At 42.3% G+C, this 19,039-nt stretch overlaps 1 protein-coding gene across 1 annotated transcript in view; it reads left to right on the top strand.

Annotated features, from left to right (window-relative positions):
* The window catches only part of LOC121283881 (anoctamin-7-like), a 54,271-nt gene extending 37,641 nt beyond the window's left edge, over nucleotides 1-16,630 (top strand). The window contains exons 8-15 of the mRNA XM_041198683.1: nucleotides 3,371-3,459; nucleotides 8,385-8,500; nucleotides 9,899-9,988; nucleotides 12,710-12,862; nucleotides 15,891-15,927; nucleotides 16,372-16,481; nucleotides 16,567-16,577; nucleotides 16,612-16,630. Coding sequence (XP_041054617.1) covers nucleotides 3,371-3,459; nucleotides 8,385-8,500; nucleotides 9,899-9,988; nucleotides 12,710-12,862; nucleotides 15,891-15,927; nucleotides 16,372-16,481; nucleotides 16,567-16,577; nucleotides 16,612-16,630 — 625 coding nt within the window. The remainder of the gene's footprint in view (nucleotides 1-3,370; nucleotides 3,460-8,384; nucleotides 8,501-9,898; nucleotides 9,989-12,709; nucleotides 12,863-15,890; nucleotides 15,928-16,371; nucleotides 16,482-16,566; nucleotides 16,578-16,611) is intronic.
* The last annotated feature ends 2,409 nt before the right edge of the window (nucleotides 16,631-19,039 follow it).

Here is a 19,039-nt window from a genome sequence, read left to right as displayed (position 1 = left end):
CCTCAAAGTGGGTGAGTGGCCTGAGCTCCGGCATCCCCCCCTCCTGTCTGGGATCTCACACTGTTTCTTTTAATTCATTCACAGGATGTGGGCATCGCTGGCTGGGCCAGCATTTATTGCCCAGCCCTAATTGCCCTTGAGAAGGTGGCGGTGAGCTGCCTTCTTGAACCAGTGCAGCCCCTATGGTGTAGGTACACCCACAGGACTGTTAGGTAGGGAGTTCCAGGATTTTGACCCAGCGACAGTGAAGGAACAGCGATGTATTTCCAAGTTAGGTTGGTGAGTGTCTTGGAGAGGAACTTCCAGGTGGTGGTATTCCCATGTGTCTGCTGCCCTTGTCCTTCTAGATGGGAGTGGTCATGGGTTTGGAAGGTGCTGTCTAAGAAGCCTTGGTGAGTTCCTGCAATGCATCTTGTAGATGGTACACACTGCTGCTACTGTGCATCGATGGCGGAGGCAGCGAATGTTTGGGGATGGGGTGCCAATTAAATGGGCTGCTTTGTCTTGGATGGTGTCAAGCTTCCTGAGTGTTGTGGGAACTGCACTCATCCAGGCAAGTGGAGAGTATTCCATCACACTCCTTACTTATGCCTTGTAGATGGTGGACAGGCTTTGGAGAGTCAGGAGGTGAGTTACACGCCACAGGACTCCTGACCTCTGACCTGGTCTTGTAGGCACAGCATTTATATGGCTAGTCCAGTTCAGTTTCTGGTCAATGATAACCCCCCCAGGATTCAGCACTGGTAATGCCATTGAATGTCAAGGTGCGATGCTTAGATTATCTCTTGCTGGAGATGGTCATTGCCCGACACTTGTGTGGTGTGAATGTTACTTGCCACTTGTCAGCCCAAGCCTGAATATTGTCCAGGTCTTGCTGCATTTGGACATGGTTCATTATCTGAGGAGTCGCAAATGGTGCTGAACATTGTGCAGTCAGCAGTGAACATTTGCATTTGTGACCTTGTGATGGAAGGAAGATCATTGGTGAAGCAGCTGAAGATGGTTAGGCCTAGGACACTACCCTGAGGAACTCCTGCAGTGATGTCCTGGAACTGAGATGATTGACCTCCAACAACCACAACCATCTTCCTTTGTGCTAGGCATGACTCCAACCAGCGTAGAGTTTTCCCCCTGCCTCCCATTGACTCCAGTTTTGCTTCGGCTCCTTGATGCCGCACTCGGTCAAATGCTGCCTTGATGTCAAGCCCAGTCACTCTCACCTCACCTCTGGAGTTCAGCTCTTTTGTCCATGTTTGTACCAAGGTTGAAATGAGGTCAGGAGCTGAGTGGATTTGGTGGAATCCAAACTGAGCATCAGTGGGCATTACTAAGCAAGTGCCGCTTGAAAGCACTGTTGATGACCCCTTCCATCACTTTACTGATCATCAAGAGTGAACTGTTGGGGCAGTAATTGGCTAAGTTGGATTTGTCCTGTTTTTGTGTTCAGGATATACCTGGGCCAGAGTTTTTCTCTCATCGGGTGGGCGCATGACTGACCTGGACGAACATAACGTGACACAAGATGACATCGGGCAAGCGTCCCAACATCATCATGTGATATTTTGGTTGGCAGGTGCACACAGGAGTTGGCAGCACCCAGTGAGAAGCTATCACTAGACTTGGATTCACCATCAGTCCTGGTGAGATTTGAACCTGGGTCCACAGAGCATACCTGGGTCTCTGGATTGCTAGCCCAGTGACAATACCACTGGACCACCACCTCCCTGTGAGGGCAATTTTGTCCTGCATAAAGACAGATGGACAAACTGTGAGCAGGATGGAGGCCAAAGCAGATGATAAGCCAGCCTGACTTGTGCGTGTGCTGAGTGGACCTATGTAAGGGCTGAAGATGTGACTTGTGCCGATAGTGTGTGAGATCCCTGTGGATACCTGATGGCCTTATGAGAGTGTGAATTGAGAGTGAGGAGAAGGTTGACTTACCCTGGCAGAGTGGATGAGGTCATTCATCCTTTTTCAGCACTGTGGCCCTGCAGGTGCTGACTGCCCTGCCAAGCCTTGGTGGTGAGGTTGGTGGACCTCTGTCTCCCATCATGGTGTAAAGGACCTCCTACTGGTCCTCAACTGCCTGGAGGAGTGCCGCCTGTGCCTTGTCACTGAACTTCAGTGCGCATGGTTTGTCTCTTCGGGGGCCATTCTGCTGTTTGCCACGATAAGTCATGGGCTGCAGAGAGTCAATGTGTGCGCGGGTACCATTTATCTACTTCGACCCGATTAGGTAATGGCAGGGCGGACGAATCCCAGACCACCACGCTATGAGATCTGTCTTGCTCTTTGTTTATGCGTACATAATGAGCTAAAAAGCAGACAATCTGGTACAGTGACCCGCCCCGCTGGCCAGTGGGAACTGCACCGACTTTCCTGTCCACCACTGCACAGCCTCCAGAATGGTAAATTCTGCCTTGCATATCAATCAAGTGGGCATCCACTGAACCTTTTCCAGGACCTCAATATTTGCCACCATATATGGAAATTAAAACTGGGCACAGTGTTGTAAATGTGTTGCAACCAAGGCCTTGTATAAAGAAATGATTGTACTTCTAGCTTTGTATTTATTTGTCCTAACTATTCATCCTAACATTCTATTCGCCTTTGTAACATACTCACAACACTCGTACATTCAATGACATGAACTATAATCTCCAAAACCCTTCAATGGCTCAGTCGCCATGAATGTGCAATACTATATGCTGCATGCATTCCTGAAACTGCTTCCGCTCAAATATATCAAGCTACAATTTTCTATATTGAGGGAGATTTTTTTGCAGTTACAGACTCATTATGCATTTCAAGGATAGTTGGTTAAGCTGCAGAGGAACATGAAAAACTGAAGAGCATGCCCAGTGTATGGTCCACTCAGTCCTGTTGAATTTTGAAGTAGAACATTGAAACTGATGTTAGGCCCTTAATTAGATTATGCAAGGCACCTAATGCCTGCCAGAGGTGTCTAAACGTCACCAAGGGAATATGGTGCCTGGCGTACTTCAGTCGCCATTAAAGGGCACCTGTTATTGGTACCTCCAGCTGCTTGGTCACTTTTAAATAAAACCCAAATTTTAAATGGCTGTGCTTGGGTGGGTGATGTGGCCACTTTGCTCACGTTGTGCTTATTTCAGGCAGGTGTTGAAGATTGCACCTGAAGTCTCCCAAGGCTGGAATTGTTAACTTGTTTGGTCTCCAAATTGTACAGTCTGAGCAAGAAGAGTAATAATTCTTTTTACTCACTGCTGCATGATATGGATTTACAACTGAAGATCAATAGTGAAACAAGTAGAATGCATTATTTTAAATGTGCCAATTGTTTTTGTTGGAAGTTTTACTGTTTCTCTCATTCATCCTGTTTCCCTCACAGGGTTCTTTCAGATGATGTCTTTACTGTAATCAAGTCTTCCTTTGACAATGCTGCTACACCGATATTTGGGCTTATCATCTGCATTTGGGGTAAGGATCCTCTTTAAACTACAATAAAGTATAGTAGTTGGGAGAAAATATTCTGGCCATGCATCATATCTGAAGGAAAGGAGGAATATTTGAAGTATTATTTGTACATTACAGAAATCCTATCCATGGGGGACAGTAAATTCCACTTGCATCTATCTTTCACCAAGCTGCACTTGAAATCAACGTGCATTGCTTCTCTGAGTGCATGTCTACAGGCATAATTGACACTAAATCGTGGAATCATCATAAAATCCTTGGTTACAGCATAGAAGGAGACCACTTGGCAATTTAGCTAATGCCACTTTCCTGCACTGCCCTGCAGTTTTTTTAATGTTTTGCCAATCACTTTAAATCTGTATCCTCTGGTTCTCAACCCTTCTGCCAATGGGAATAGTTTATTTCTACCTGCTTTGTCTAGACCCTTCATGATTTTGAACATCCCTACCAAATCTCCTCTCAACCTTCTCTTCTCCAAGGAGAGCAATCCCAGCTTCTGCAATCTATCTTTGTAACTGAAATTTCTACATTACTGTAGTGACTATACTTCAAAAGTAGTTCATTGGCCAGGTTGTGAAAAACACTATTTTAAACAAAAATAGTGTCTTGAAGTTCCTCATCCCTGAAACCATTCCCCTATACCGTTACTGCATTGTCTTTAAAGCCTTCACACCCTTCCTAAAATGTGGTGCCCAGAGTTTTTTAAAAATTCATTCATGGGATGTAGGCATCATTGGCTGGGCCAGCAATTATTGATCGTCCCTAATTGCCCTTGAGTACTGCATAGCTTGCTAGGCCATTTCAGAGTGAACCAAATTGCTGTGGGTCATGAGTCACATGTAAGGAGAGCAGATTTCCTTCCCTATTAGACATTGGTGAACCAAATGGGTTTTTATGACACAAAAACAGAAATTGCAGGAAAAACTCAGCAGGTCTGACAGCATCTGTGGAAAGGAAGACAGAGTTAACATTTCGAGTCCGTATGACCCTTCATCAGAACTGTTGAAGTGAGAGTACAGGGCAAATATGTTCCCATAAAGACAAAGGGGGGACCAAGTCCAGAGAACCCTGGATGTCAAGGAACGTAAAGGTTAGGATTAAGAAAAAAAGAGAAGCTTATGACAGATACCAAGGGCTCAATATGCAGAGTCCCTAGAGGAGTATAAAAAGTGCAGAGGGGAACTTAAAAAGGAAATTAGAAAAGCTAAGAGAGTGCATGAGAAAGTATTGGTGGGTAGAATAATGGAAAACCCAAAGGGGATTTTTAAATATATAAAGAGCAAGAGAATAACTAGGGAAAGAGCAGGGTCAATTAGGGACCATAGGGGTAACGTGTGTGTGGACCCGAAAGAGATAGGTACAGTCCTCAATGAATACTTTGCGTCAGTCTTCACAATAGAAAAGGATGACGCAGATATAGACATCAGGGTGGAGGATTATGAAATATTAGAGAAAATTAACATAGAGAGAGAGGCGATATTAGTGGGTTTAACGGCCTTAAAAGTGGATAAATCAGCAGGCCCGGATGAGGTGTATCCCAGGCTGTTGAGGGAGGCAAGGGAAGAGATATCATGGGCCTTGGCAGTAATTTTCAAATCCTTTCTGGCCACAGGTGAGGTGCCAGAAAACTGGAGGACTGCTAACATTATCCCATTATTAAAAAAAGGGAGGAAGGGATAGACCAGGAAATTACAGGCCAGTCAGTTTAACCTCGGTGGTGGGGAAGTTACTAGAAAGAATTCTGAGGGACAGAATATTTCTGCACTTGGAGAGACATGGATTAATCAGGGATAGTTAGCATGGATTTATTAAGGTTAGGTCACGTTTGACAAAGTTGATCTAATTTTTTGAGGCAGTAACCAGGAGTGTTGATGAGGGTAATGTATTTGATGTGGACTACATGGACTTCAGCAAGGCTTTTGATAAGGCCCCTCATTGGTCAAGAAAGTAAGAGCCCATAGGATCCAAGGCAAAGTGGCACGTTACTGCCTGGGCTGAAGGATCTGAGCTATGAGGAAAGATTGGATAGGTTGGGGTTGTTTTCCTTGGAGCCATGAAGGTTGAGAGGGGACCTGATAGAAGTGTATAAGATTATGAGGGGCATAGATAGTGTGTTTCCATTAGTAGAGGGGTCAATAACCAGGGGTCATAGGTTTAAGGTAAGAGATAGAAGGCTAAGAGGGGAGTTGAAGAGAAATTTTTTCACCCAGAGGGTAGTGGGTGTCTGGAACTCATTGCCTGAAAGGGTGGTTGAGTCAGAAACTCTCGTAACATTTAAGAAGTATTTAGATATTCACTTGAGTTGCCATAGCCTCCAGGGCTATGAGCCAAGCGCTGGCAAATGGGATTAGTGTAGTCAGATCTTTGTTGACCAGGATGGACACAAAGGGCTGAACGGCCTCTTTCTGTGCTGTGGACGTTTATGAGCCTATAAATCTATCACTATTCTCCTCACAGTTCACTATAACTCCAAGTATCGTGTCATCTACACATTTCAAAATGCTGCTCAAAGAGCCAAGTCTGAGTCGTTAATATACATCAAGAAAAGCCATGGTTCTGGTACCAACCCTTGGGGAATCCACCCCCCCCCCCCCTCCAAATTTGGAGAAAGTTCTATTAAATTGGAATATAGTAACTACTTCATTCAAAAAGGGAGGGAGACATAAAGCAGGAAACTACAGGTCAATTAACTTAACATCTGTTGTAGAGAAAATATTAGAAGCTATTATTAAAGATGTTATAGCAGGCCACTTGGATAAATTGAAGGTAATCAGGCAGAGTCAACATGGTTTTGTGAAAGGGAAATCTTGTTTAACCAATTTATTAGAGTTCTTTGAAGAAGCAGGATATGCTGTGGATAAAGGGGAACCAGTGGATGTACTGTACTTAGATTTCTAGAAGACATTTGTTAAAGTGCCACATCAAAGGTTATTGAGGAAAATAAAAGCTCATGGCCTAGCAGGGTAACATATTGGCATGGATAGAAGATTGACTACCTAACAGGAAGCAGAGTGTAGGCATAAATGGGTCATTTCTGGTTGGCAAGATGTAACGAGTGGTGTGCCATAGGGATCAGTGCTGGGACCTTAACTTTTTACAATTTATATAAATGACTTGGGTGAAGGGACCAAAGGCGCAGTTGCTAAATTTGCTGATGACACAAAGATAGGTAGGAAAGTAAGTTGTGAAAAGGACATAAGGAAGCAACAAAGGGATAGAGATGGGTTAAGTGAGTGGGCAAAGATCTGGCAAATGGAGAATAAAGTGGGAAAATGTGGAATTGTCCATTTTGACAAGAAGAACAAAAAAGAAACATATTATCTAAATGATCAGAGTTCTGAGATGAACCTTTTTTAAATTGTGCATTTTAACTGTTTGTTACAATTCAGACTTTCATCCAACACTTAACGGAATAAGATTTTCTATAAGCTTACCGCATCACCTATAAAATGAAACCTGCAACTTGGGGAAAATGTTACCAGCCACCATGAGGCAGGAACAAGGAGAATGGGAGGAGCCAGTAAAATTAAGAGGAACCATGGTGGGTGGGCTCCCTGACTATGTTTCGCCACTGAGAAATTTTACTGGCAGCAGAGGCAGGAGGCTTATTTAAACATGCAAAGGCCCTACTAAGGCCCATTTTCTCAGGCTGTCAACATTTTGCCAAAGGTGGATTGACTCCCCACTAGTTGGGGAGGCTGCCAGCTCAATGGAAGTGGCCTCCCAGTGACAGCATAGGAGGGATTCTCTTTTAATGAAAGAGGGGGCCGTGGGCAGAGAAGGCAGCCCCTGCAGCCCCAGCACTCTCCTGGACAGGGGTTTAACCTCCATTTTATATTCTTCTTTCCATTAGTAGAGGGGTCAATAACCAATGGGCATAGATTTGGAAAGGTGAGCTATGAGTGGAAACTGCGATCTAATGTGGTTAAATACAAGGTAAAAAGTCTAAGAAAGGGAAGTAAACAGTGGGGACATAAACTAAATGGCTCTGAGCTACAGGACGATAGGTTTATTGGGGTTAGTTCACTGAAACTAACAGTCTTTGGCAGAAGTAATGAATGCTTATTGGATCTTGGAATAAGTACAAATCCCAGGAGATGATATTGATGTGATCATGCTTGGAATGTTGACTGGAATTTTTTGTGGAGTTGGTGGTCCTGCCACCCCAGCTGAAAAGTTGGGGCAAGCTTGCCTTCTCAAGGACAGGAAGCCCTGCCCTGATTTTATGGTCATCTGGCTATTAAATGGCTCTGGTGGTGGCTACTGCCCCCACCTGGGAGGATGACCCACCTCCAAGGCCTGATGGCCAATCAAATAACTGGCAACTCTCTAGTCCCAGTGGCGCCACAATGAGTGGTGGCCACTGGTGGGACTGCAGCCAGTCCACTATGTGAATGATCACTGGAGGCCAGATACCAAGGTAAGTAAAGCAGATTCACTGCTCTGGCAGGAGGGTTGGGGGGCCACGATTGGTTGGCCAGTGAAAGGGGGAAGCTGAGGCAGGGATCACTGATCAGCAGGCAACCTCTGCCTCCACAGCTTGCAGCTAGGCAGCTAGGCGCTGCCTTTATTGATGTAGATATATATATAACAGAAACTGGCTGTCTACAGGCATATTGTGGCTTTGTTTCCATTATCCTGTTGTTCAGTCTGTGACAAGCAAACAGTCAACTTGGTACCAAGCATCTGTCAATACTGTATATGCCATGTCCACTGGAATGTGTATGAGAGCAATGCAAGTTGATTGTTGTCATATTTTTGCCTATTCTCATTTTTCACTGACAGATTTTAGGAAAACAGAGTAGAAAATGATGAGCCTGAACATCTGTGTTTTACTGCTTAACAGGCATCATCCTGTTACTGAGTGCGTTAAATCCATCATTTTAAAATTCTGAGCTGGATGAGTAAACACATGGTTTCATTTCCAGGTACAATTTTTTTGGAAAGGTGGAAAAGGAAGAATGCAGAACTGGTCTATGAGTGGGATGTTGAAAATTATGAACTTGATGAACTAGTCAGGCCTCAGTTTTATGGAACAGAACCGGTACATTTTCATTTATATATAAATATTGGGGTCATTACCTTCAGCTGTTCTGAAACAGTTTAGTGAAGTGATTCAGAGAAAGGCCCGGATTCAAATACCATCTGTCATGAATCACAAATTTGGGATTTCCCACTTGGCCTTGTAAATCATCCACCTGCTCCTTACAAGGCCGTGGATGTGGAGCAGTTGAGGGCAAAGAAGGAAACTCCTATACAGGGAGGGAAGCAGTCTGGACCCTGACAAGAAGGACAATTTAAAAGAAAATGTTGTTAAGATGACTGATGGTGCCAATAAATTGTATGTCTGGGGACAGCCAAACACCCCCACCTTGCAGATGGTAGTCAGGTAGTGGAGTGTCCAGCAGTCTGGAACTGGGTGTCCAAGATTCATCCCTAGTGACTTGATTGCCCATTGACCCAAAGCATATAATTTGATCCCCCACCAACCCAACATACTCCGACAAAGGATGAAGAAAGCCAGTAAAAGTCTTCATTGCAGAATATGTGATGGAAAATAATGACATGCTTTGGAGTTTATCAGTTGAACCATGTTAGGTGCTTAATCGGCCCAAAAGGCTGCATGAGGAGTGACTCACTGGAGGCCACAGAGGTCAAGCAGCAGCAGGATGAATAAAGCACAGAATGGGAGAGTAGGGAGACCAAATGCAAAAGCAACATTTGTGAATGTGGACTGAACAAGGGCAAGTGGGTCATCTAGTGCCAGTGACCGAGCATATAAGGAGCAAGTCACAGAATTGACAGAGAGAATGATGGCAAGTAAATGAAAGACACATGTGGGCAACACTGGTAGGAGTGGATTGCTTGCCTTTAATGAAACTGCCTAATTCTCATTAATTATTTTCAATGTAATGAAATCAGGCAGGTTCTATAAAGGGCAATGACCTGTTCAACTAGATTATCAACCAGACAATGAAGATGAAAATTTACTCCAAAAAATATCTGGCCCCAAAGTTTATTTTTAATTACAGATGAAATGTAGAATAACAATTTATTGGACATGCAAGAAAATTACATCAGGTAGCTAAATATTCAGCATAAAAAGATTTGAAAGGAACAACATTTCCAGCATATATGGATATCATTAAGAACAAACATAAAATTACTAAAAGCAATCAGTACTTCAGGTAGACTGTCTCCTTTCTCTCTAAAGCTGCTGCCTGGCTTGCCCACTGTTTCCCATAGTTCTGTTTTTACTTTTTTTGTTTTGTAATTCAGTGGCAATTAGCAATGCTAATTCTTCTCGTGTTTCTTACTGATGCAGCTGTCCCTGAGCACTGCAATAATAACCTCAGTCGAATAAAAAAAAATACACTAGACTGCCGTTGTATAAAATGAGCACTATCTCTGACTGTGTTGATAATATTCATCAATTTTGTAGGATCCAATCACGGGTGAACCTGAAGCCTTTTACTCAGTCACCAGGCAACGGCTGAAATTAGTGCTTTCACTTGCAGTTGGGATTATAATGGTAAGCAATTTATGTGAAAGAGAATGTCTACTTTTTTTCCTTTCAACCTCACCTTTCCCCTTTATTTCATTCTTTCATGTATGTGGGTGTCTCTAGCAAGACCAACATTTATTCCCCATCACTAAATGCCCCTGAGAAGTAGTGCTGAGTTGCCATCTTGAACCATTGTAGTTCATGAGGCGTTTTTTTATTATTCATTCATGACTGGGCCAGCATTTATTGCCCATCCGTAGTTGCCCTTGAGATGATGATGGTGAGCTGCCTTCTTGAACCGCTACTGTCCATGTGGTGTAGGTACACCCACAGTGCTGTTAGGAAGGGAGTTCCAGGATTTTGACCCAGCGACAGTGAAGGAACGGCGATATATTTCAAGTCAGGATAGTGAGTGACTTGGAGGGGAAATTCCAAGTGGTGGTGTTCCCATGTATCTGCTGCCTTTGTCCTAGATGGTAGTGGTCGTGGGTTTGGAAGGTGCTGCCTAAGGAGCTCTGGTGAATTCCTGCAGTGCATCTTGTAGATGGTGCACACTGCTGCTATTGCGTGTCAGTGGTGGAGGAAGTAAATGTTTGTGGCTGGTGTGCCAGCCAAGCAGGCTGCTTTGTCGTGGACAGTGTCAAGCTTCTTGAGTGTAGTGGGAGCTGCACTCATCCAGGCAAGTGGGGAGTATTCCATCACACTTCTGACTGTGCCTTTTAGATGGTGGACAGGCTTTGGAGAGTCAGGAGGTGAGTTACTCATGCCCCAATGCCTTTCACCCACTTTATACTGTATGGAACAAATGAATTCTATGGTGATTGTTGGATGTTTTAAACAATAGGTTTAAAAAAGTCATTCATGGATAATCTTCCATGTTCTTAAAACAATTCTCTTTACTACAGGCCATTAAAAGTGTCAATCATCCAGACCTATTAAAGTGTCAATAGCAGAAACTGCAAGCAGTTGAAACCTCTTTATTTTGTGTAAATTAACATTGTGAAATTGACAGTATAGATCAGAGAGCCAGAGCTGTCGAGCAATGTTTTCCCTGGAGTTCAGGTATTTAAGTACTGTAATGGATGTCTGAACTCTCATCCAAAAATACATGGAGGCTTGGCTGAGACCCCAAAAATCCATTACCCTTTTGAAACACCTGGGCCGAAATTTTCCGGCTTTGTTGGCATCGGACGTCATTGCATTTGGGGGGGTGGACAGCATGGCGAGAAGGCCAAAAATTGGTTCCATGCCATTGTGAAACCAGTTTGCGATTGTCCACTCCACCCAGGCCATGTTTCCTAATTTCAGAAATCTAATTTTGGGAACCTAATTTCAATGCTTTGGCATCTCATTATATACCCTGCTTGCCGGACTCATTCCCCGACGTTGGATCATCTGGCTCATTGGCGTGATTGCATGCTGACATGTTTCACAACTGTACATAAGCAAAGTGTACCTGGCAAGCTGCACTTTGTTTGGGACTTTGAGGTTTGTTTGCACTCGCAGTCATCAGCAGCAGGCTTCGCAGACAGCATCGCATCAATTTTAAGGGGTGCTCACAGACTGGTCTACCTACCAGACCAACCATAAGGCAGGGGTGGCTTTTCAACGGCTGCTGGGCAGGACTTCTTTGGGTAAGGGGGAGAAGTGACCTCAGGCAAGGGAAGAGACTGCAGGGTGAGGGCTATACTAGAGATGGAGGGGTGGTGTGGTATCCTAGGGTGTGTGTGGGGACACATGTTGATCTGTGCAAGTGGCCTCAAGATGGTGAGGGTGGAGGCAGCAGTTTCCAGAGGATATGAGGCCAGATGGTGATGTGAGGGCGTGTGACAGAGAGTGAGTGGTGATGTCTCTTGACCTGGAAGTGAGTGAGATGCCAGTGAATGTATGATAGCCTTGTGAGTGTGTGAGTTTAGAGTGATAAGATGATTGCCTTACCCTGGCGATATGGATGAAATCATTCATCTGTTTTCTGCACTGGATGGTGAACTTCTTGTGTGCAACATTGGCATTGACCGCCTCTGCCACCGCCTCCCGAGCCAGAGTGGTGAGACTGATGGAGCCCCTGCTGCCTGAGTGGGTGTAGGGGACATCGCAGCAGGCCTCCATGGCGCCCAGAAGGCATCCCAGGGATGTGTAACTGCTCTCTTGTTGGCTTTTGGGGGCCATGTTTTCACTGGAGCAGTCCTGGGCCGCAAGCATTGAGAAGTGTGCGCTTGGCTGTAGTTTAACTATGGCACCCTGCGTGAGGAAATGACAAGATAATGGTGTGGCTACCAGCCAGCGAGACAGCGTGTTTCCTGTGGCTGCATAATGAATGGGACGATGCAACGCGAAAACCTGTCATTACGACCGGCGGATAAAATGACTTTTTTTCCCACCCGCTCCAACACTTTGTACAAATCTGGGACAATTCCGCCCCTGATGTCCAGGTCCTTGCCTGACACAGGAATTAACCCCTGTGCGTATTCAAATATATGAAAACCCCTCTGCAATATTGGGTTGCTGGAAATGCTGACCATATTTTTCTACTTAGCATACAAATGCCAGTGGAGATGGACAGGTACGGTTGAATTCCAGTGGCTGATAACTGATAACTGATACTTTGCAGAAGTGTTGTTGTGTTTACCCCTGTTGTGCTTCTTTCTATATATCTGGGCCAAACTCAGTATTGAACTTTTGTTATAAATGGATGTGATAAATGTATCGATTTTAAACACCCAATTTTCTTTTTTGCTTTATATGCAGGTGGGCTCTGTATTCATCAGTGTCTTGGCAGTGGTAATTTATAAAACCTGGGCCAGATTTCGAGTGACAACATCTAACTCGTTTGAAGGTTTTCTTTTAACCACTATTGTTAGTGCATTACTCAATGCACTGTCCATTTCAATCCTGGGAAAAGTAAGTTTACTTGGTTATTATTTTTGATAAGGATGGACTTAATAGAAGCAACCTGATTGGCTACTGATACTTAACAAATATCATAGCTTGAAATAACCAAACTAGGTGTGAAACAGAGAAAGATCTGTATCTGCACCAGCTAACAGCCACATCTGTGCTGTCAGCTTCATAACAGAATGCCTTCCAAGCTTTTTATTTGATATTTATTGATTTGCCACTTTTCATAGAATGGCTACAGCACAGAAAGAGGCCATGCATATCTATGCGATTCTCTGTAACAGCAACTCAGCTAGGCTCAATCCCATCCTTCCTCCGTTGCTCTGCAAATTTTTTCTCTTCCAATGATTATCTTTGAAAGCCGTGATTGAATCTACCTCCATCACCCTTTCAGGCAGTGCATTCCAGATCCTAATTAATCACTGGATAAAAAGGTTTTACCTTGTATCTCATGGTTCTTTTGCCAATTACCTTAAATCTGTGTCCTCTGGTTCTCAAACTTTCTACCAATGGGAATGATTTCCCTATATCTACTCTGTCCACTTAAATTCAAATCTCAAAACTTCAACATTTTTACTTGTAAAGTCTAGCTTGAGGTTTTCAGGATCCTCTGTGTCATTTGGGAAAGGGTTACATGGTTAAAAACAGGCTTATATTTATTAAAAGTTGCCACAAAGCTTTTCTTTTTCTATTTCAAATATCAGTAATAAGAAGCTCTGCAATGTAAGAAACTTCAATGTGTTCAAAATCATGATGGGTTTTGACAAAGTAAATGAGGAGAAACTGTTTCCAGTGGCAGAAGGGTCAGTAACCAGAGAGCACAGATTTAAGATCCTGAGGTGACATGAGAGGAATCGTGATCTTGATTGCACTGCCTGAAAAGGTGATGGAAGTAGATACAATAATGTTCTGGATTTTGTGGTTATAACAATGGCACATCTGTCAACATCCACTGACGTTACTGTGGAAGACTAACAGCAACTTCTGGTGACTGCACGTGCATTTAAACATGGAAATTCAGAAGTTCCTGTCAGTGATATCCTGCTTCCCCTCAGGGTGCACTATTGCATTTTTTGTAATTTCAGTGAGAACAAAATCAGCGATTTGATATGAATTTCAACTTTTTATGCAATCAGGTGTAACTTAGTATTTTTTTAATAGTGTTAAGTCATAATTACTCATGAACAACCTCTCTGGTGGAAAACCGAACTTCAGATGTATGGAGTATTAGTCTCCTTACTTAAGGAAGAATGCAAACATGTTGAAAGCAGTTCCGAGAAGGTTTACTAAATTAATAACTGAGTTGGGCAGATTGTCTTATAAGGAATGGTTGGACAGGCTAGACTTTTATCTGCTGGAGTTTAGAAGAATAAGTGGCACCTTGATTAAAATACATACAATCCTGAGGGCTCTTGACAGGCTGTATATGTAGAGAATGTTTCCTGTGTGGCAGAATCTAGTACTGCGGTCCACTGTTTAAAAATAAGGGGTCGCCCATTTAGAACAGAGATAATGAGAAATCTTTTTTCTCAGAGAATTTTGAACATTTGGAACTCTCTTCTTGAAAAGGCGGTGGAAGCAGAGTCTTTTAATATTTTTAATGTGAAGTGGATAGGTTCTTGATAAGCAAGGGGGTGGAGGGTTATAGGAGTAAGGTGGGAATGTGGACTTGAGGTAATAATCAGATCAGCCATGATGTTATTGAATGACAGAGCAGGCTTGAAGGGCTAAGTGGCGTACTGCTCCTAATACATATGGTTGAATGTTCATTCTTTCACAATAACTTTAAAAATAATAAATAAATAATAAACGTTTTAAAAAGTTTATTTATGATATTTACAGTAACATGATCAAAAGATGAATTATAATCTATGCTTTTTATTTCTAGTTTGCTGTCTGTGAGAACTCTTCAATCTGATTGTCTGATCAGCCTGATTGATAATTTCACTAGTGCTAGATGAAATTGATCAACTGTAGGATGTTGCCAGATTGAAAGTCATGTTGGAATAAAGGAAATCAACACTCTAGTGCTCACTAAATCTTTGTGGACATCTTACTTCGAAGTCAGCAGTGAGCTCTACCCTTTTGCCTCTGATTGCAAAATCCAGGCAAATAACTTTCAAAAGAGAATTTGATAAATATTTGCAGTGGAAAAATTTGTAGGTGGTACAACAGGAGTTCAACGAGGGAACAGTGAGACTAATTGGATAGCTCTTTTAAAGAGCCAGCACAGGCACAATGGACTGAATGGCCTCTTTCTGTGCTGTATCATTCTATGATTCCAGTTAAATAATAAGCATTTGGAGGAACCACACAGAGAATGAAATAACTGGAGAACTAGTCATCCATGACCAATTTTATATATTTGCTCCATATTCCATTACATATTTAGTTTTGACAAAAAATAGTCAATGTGAGTTTAAAATGGTACCAGCAGGATAGATTTCACTCTGCACTCTGAGTAGCCATTTATAGAAATGTGTGTGAGTTCTGCCTTACTTGTATTTATTGAATCTTGGGTATAACCAGGTGCATCTAGGCCCTCAAAAACTGGAAACATAAAGGCAATCTAGATAACTTCTTCAAAGCAAATATATAAGCAATTATTTATATGTGATGAAGCAACTTTGAAATATTTATTTATTTAGAATTACTGGTATTAAATCAAATAAATCTTTACCTAATTTCATTGGCTTCTTTTGGCAAAGAAAATACATATTGTTTAAATATCATCTAGACCATGGTGACTTATAAATCTCACAATCCCACAACTTCCCCAATATGATTTGAAAGGTCCTTCTCTCTCCGGAGCTTGTCCAGCTCTCTTTAGAAAGACAATAGAGAATCCATAATTATTGCACACTTCAGTAACCCTGTTCCAGGGGCTTGATGACTCTGAAAATTAATCCCTTCAATTCTCTTTAATATTTTAATTTTAATAAACTCAATTGACCTTTTTATGGGATGAAATTTCAAAGTCCTGGTATGGAAAATATGTGATGGTATTTGACAATTGTTATTCTAATTTTAGGTGTATCACATAATCGCAGTAAAAATGACTGATTGGGGTAAGCAGTTATATATTTATATATTTAAGTGTTTCAAAACCAGTTTGTTGCCCATGAGACATGATGTTATCTGCACATTTAAGTATTATTATTCAAAGTAGCCTATTGTGTGTGGTTATGAATATTGTAAATTGAGGACAATTGAGAGGTCGAAGAAATATGGAAAGGAAGCATATCTCTGATGAGGGAAAGCTAGCAAAGCCACTGTTATAATGGCTGAATAAGGAGGTGAAAAATAACCAAAATACACTAACTGTGTTAATGTTAGTGCATCTCGTCGTTTGACTTTACTTATATGTCATTAACACTAAATGTTCCCAGAAGGTGATACTAATATTTAGAAAGGAGAAAGAACTTGCATTTATATATCAACCTTGGGATGCTGCAAAGCATTTTACAATGTATCTCTGCTATTGTTTATTTCATTCTTTCTTTGCTCTGCAGAAAACTACAGGACTCAGACTGATTATAATGACGCTCTGATAATAAAGTTATTTGCTTTTGAGTTTGCCAACAATTACTCATCTCTGTTTTATATTGCATTTCTCAGAACGGTGGGTAATGCATCCAACAGTTTATTAAAAAGTGACTGATTGCATAAGAGTTTCTAAATACTCATCAGTGATCTATTAATTTTAGAACAATGAACAGTTTTTCACGTCATTTGGTTTGCCTGGCTTGGAGGATAATTGTGGAGAGTTGAACAATTGCATGACGGAACTTTGTTTTCAAGTCCTTGTGCTGATGATCACAAAACCACTACCTAAGTTTATAAAAGACGTTATTGTACCGTAAGTCTGTCTTTGTAATGCTGATCATTTGCTTTACAGTTTTAAGTGATTTGCAGTAGGCCAGTTATTGGAAATGTAATTTTATAGTTAATTTGAAATTATTTTGGTTTTTCCAGTCCATTAGTTTGGAGCTTAAAGCTCTCTCCTTGAGCTTCAAACCCTCAGTTTCAAGTAGCTTCAGCTGTGATTAGGTTTCATGTAGGTAAACTACTGGTAGCCCCACTTGTTAACAGCCATTGATAGAGAGGCAGAGAATGGTGAAACCAGCTTGGGGGGTGGCTGGGGGCAGGGATTGTGGAGCTGGGGTAGTTTTAGCAGGTGGGTGGGTGGGTGGGGGAAATTTTGCAGGGAAATCTTGGAAGTCAACTCAGCAAGTCAGAATCTGCAATTGCAACTGAATTGAAGAAATTAATTTTGACTTCTATGTTTGGTCGTGCAGCAGATGTGATGCACACTCACATGACACAATCTCAGCTATGTTTAAAGGGACATTATACAAATGTCATTTGGAGCTGCTCATTGTGTAAGTTGGATATCAAGCAAAGGCAGCGCCCTGGTTCAATGATGCACCACTGGAATTATTGCTGGATGTAGTCAGGAGCAGGAGGGATATACCTTTCCCTAGCAATGAAAGGAACAAACTGACAGCTCTCACCAAGAAAGTGTGGTTGGAGGTAACTGAGGAGGTGAGCAGCAGGACCATTGTGTCTAGGTCTTGGGTGCAATGTAGGAAGTGGTTTATTGACCTAATCTGTTCAGGAAAAGTGATTACATTTGATGATTCAAATCCTGTGCTTTAAGACCCTGTCCCCTCCACACTCTCTTGCCAAGTATTCTCCATCATATCACTCTTCACCATCGTTCAGCTTTCAACAGCAGCTCTGCACTTTCTATGCACTTCATCACTTTCCTGTTTGTCTGTCCACCATTGCCATTCACCTCAATCCTTATACAATGTGATGCATCTGTCTCAATGTGTAGAACACGTTAAATTCAAAGCTAACTAAAATGCGATTGAAGACACTTCATTAACGTCATCTAAGGACATTAATTGTAGCACTAATTAGAATCCTGATTTCAGTAAGTAAGTTGCTTGTTGACATCTAAATAAACATTAAACATGGAAGTGTGTGTTTGTGGTAAAGTGAGGTACCCTGTCCCTTTAAGAGATTGCAAGTGTACTGACCATGTGACAGCACTGATGAATCAACGTACAGCATGGGCAACTGGGAACTATAAGTCTAATTCTGGAGGTTTCTGAGTGAGCATGTATGATCTGATGCTCTGCCCTATGTCTCTCCCTGTTATTGATTGTAAGCAGCGATTGATGAGAACATAGGAAGGTGTGCAGTTAGAGTTTGGTTGGCTAGCAAACTCATTTACCCAAGACATAAAAGTAGGGATGAAGAAAAGAACAAAAGAAAATAAATTTCAAGACGGGTGAGCAAAGCATTGGAAAGAGCATCTGTACTTTTCTGGTAAAATAGGTGACAGCCAGCAGTCGGAACAGAAAGCAGTGCTGCAGTTTAAAATTTTTTTTAAAACCTGCAGAATCACGATCGCAGGGATCCTGCCAAAACTCAGAAAGAGTGCCAAACCCAGCAGAGAAAAACTGACAGCTGCAGAGACAGAGTTTTAAAAAAGGTCACTGCTCTTAAAGCGGCAATACATTTAAAAGGGCAAATGCATAAAAGATAGCTATGGACAGAAAGTTAGAAAAGACCCCAGAGAGAGCGCGACTCCACAGTAAGCCAAACACCTAAATTTGCCATTACCTGGAAATGCAGTCCCCTTGCAGTCAGTCACAATGCCGCAGTTTGGGCATGTCGATCCATTCGATACCATTTCAAATGACTGATCTGTGTATGTCGAATGCTTAGCATTCTTTTTTACCACCAACAATATTGTGGGGGGAAGAAGAGGGCAATTGTTTTGTCCTCATGCGGGAGCAAAATGTATGGGCGGATCTGCAGCCTCACGTCACCTGACACCCTCAACTCAAAGACTTTTGACGAGTTAATAAAAATTGTACAAAACCAACCCTCAGTTGCTAAGCAGTGCTTCAAGTTCAATTCAAGGAACAGGCTTCCAGAGGAGACAATAGCTGAATATGTTGTCATTTTAAGGGCATTAACTAAGCATTGCGAATTCAGAACGTCCATTGGTGATGTGTTGGGAGACCGACTGATATGTGGGATTGGAGATGATACTATCCAATGGCACTTGCTGGCTGAACCTAGTCTAGACCTCAGTAAGGCATTAGAATTAGCTACCATGATGGAGAGCGCTGTTAGAAATTCTGAAGCTTTAAAAGATACACA

Source organism: Carcharodon carcharias, chromosome 11, assembly GCF_017639515.1.
Source record: "Carcharodon carcharias isolate sCarCar2 chromosome 11, sCarCar2.pri, whole genome shotgun sequence".
NCBI classification, from domain to species: Eukaryota; Metazoa; Chordata; class Chondrichthyes; order Lamniformes; family Lamnidae; genus Carcharodon; species Carcharodon carcharias.
This window is presented reverse-complemented; position numbering and strand designations above follow the sequence as displayed.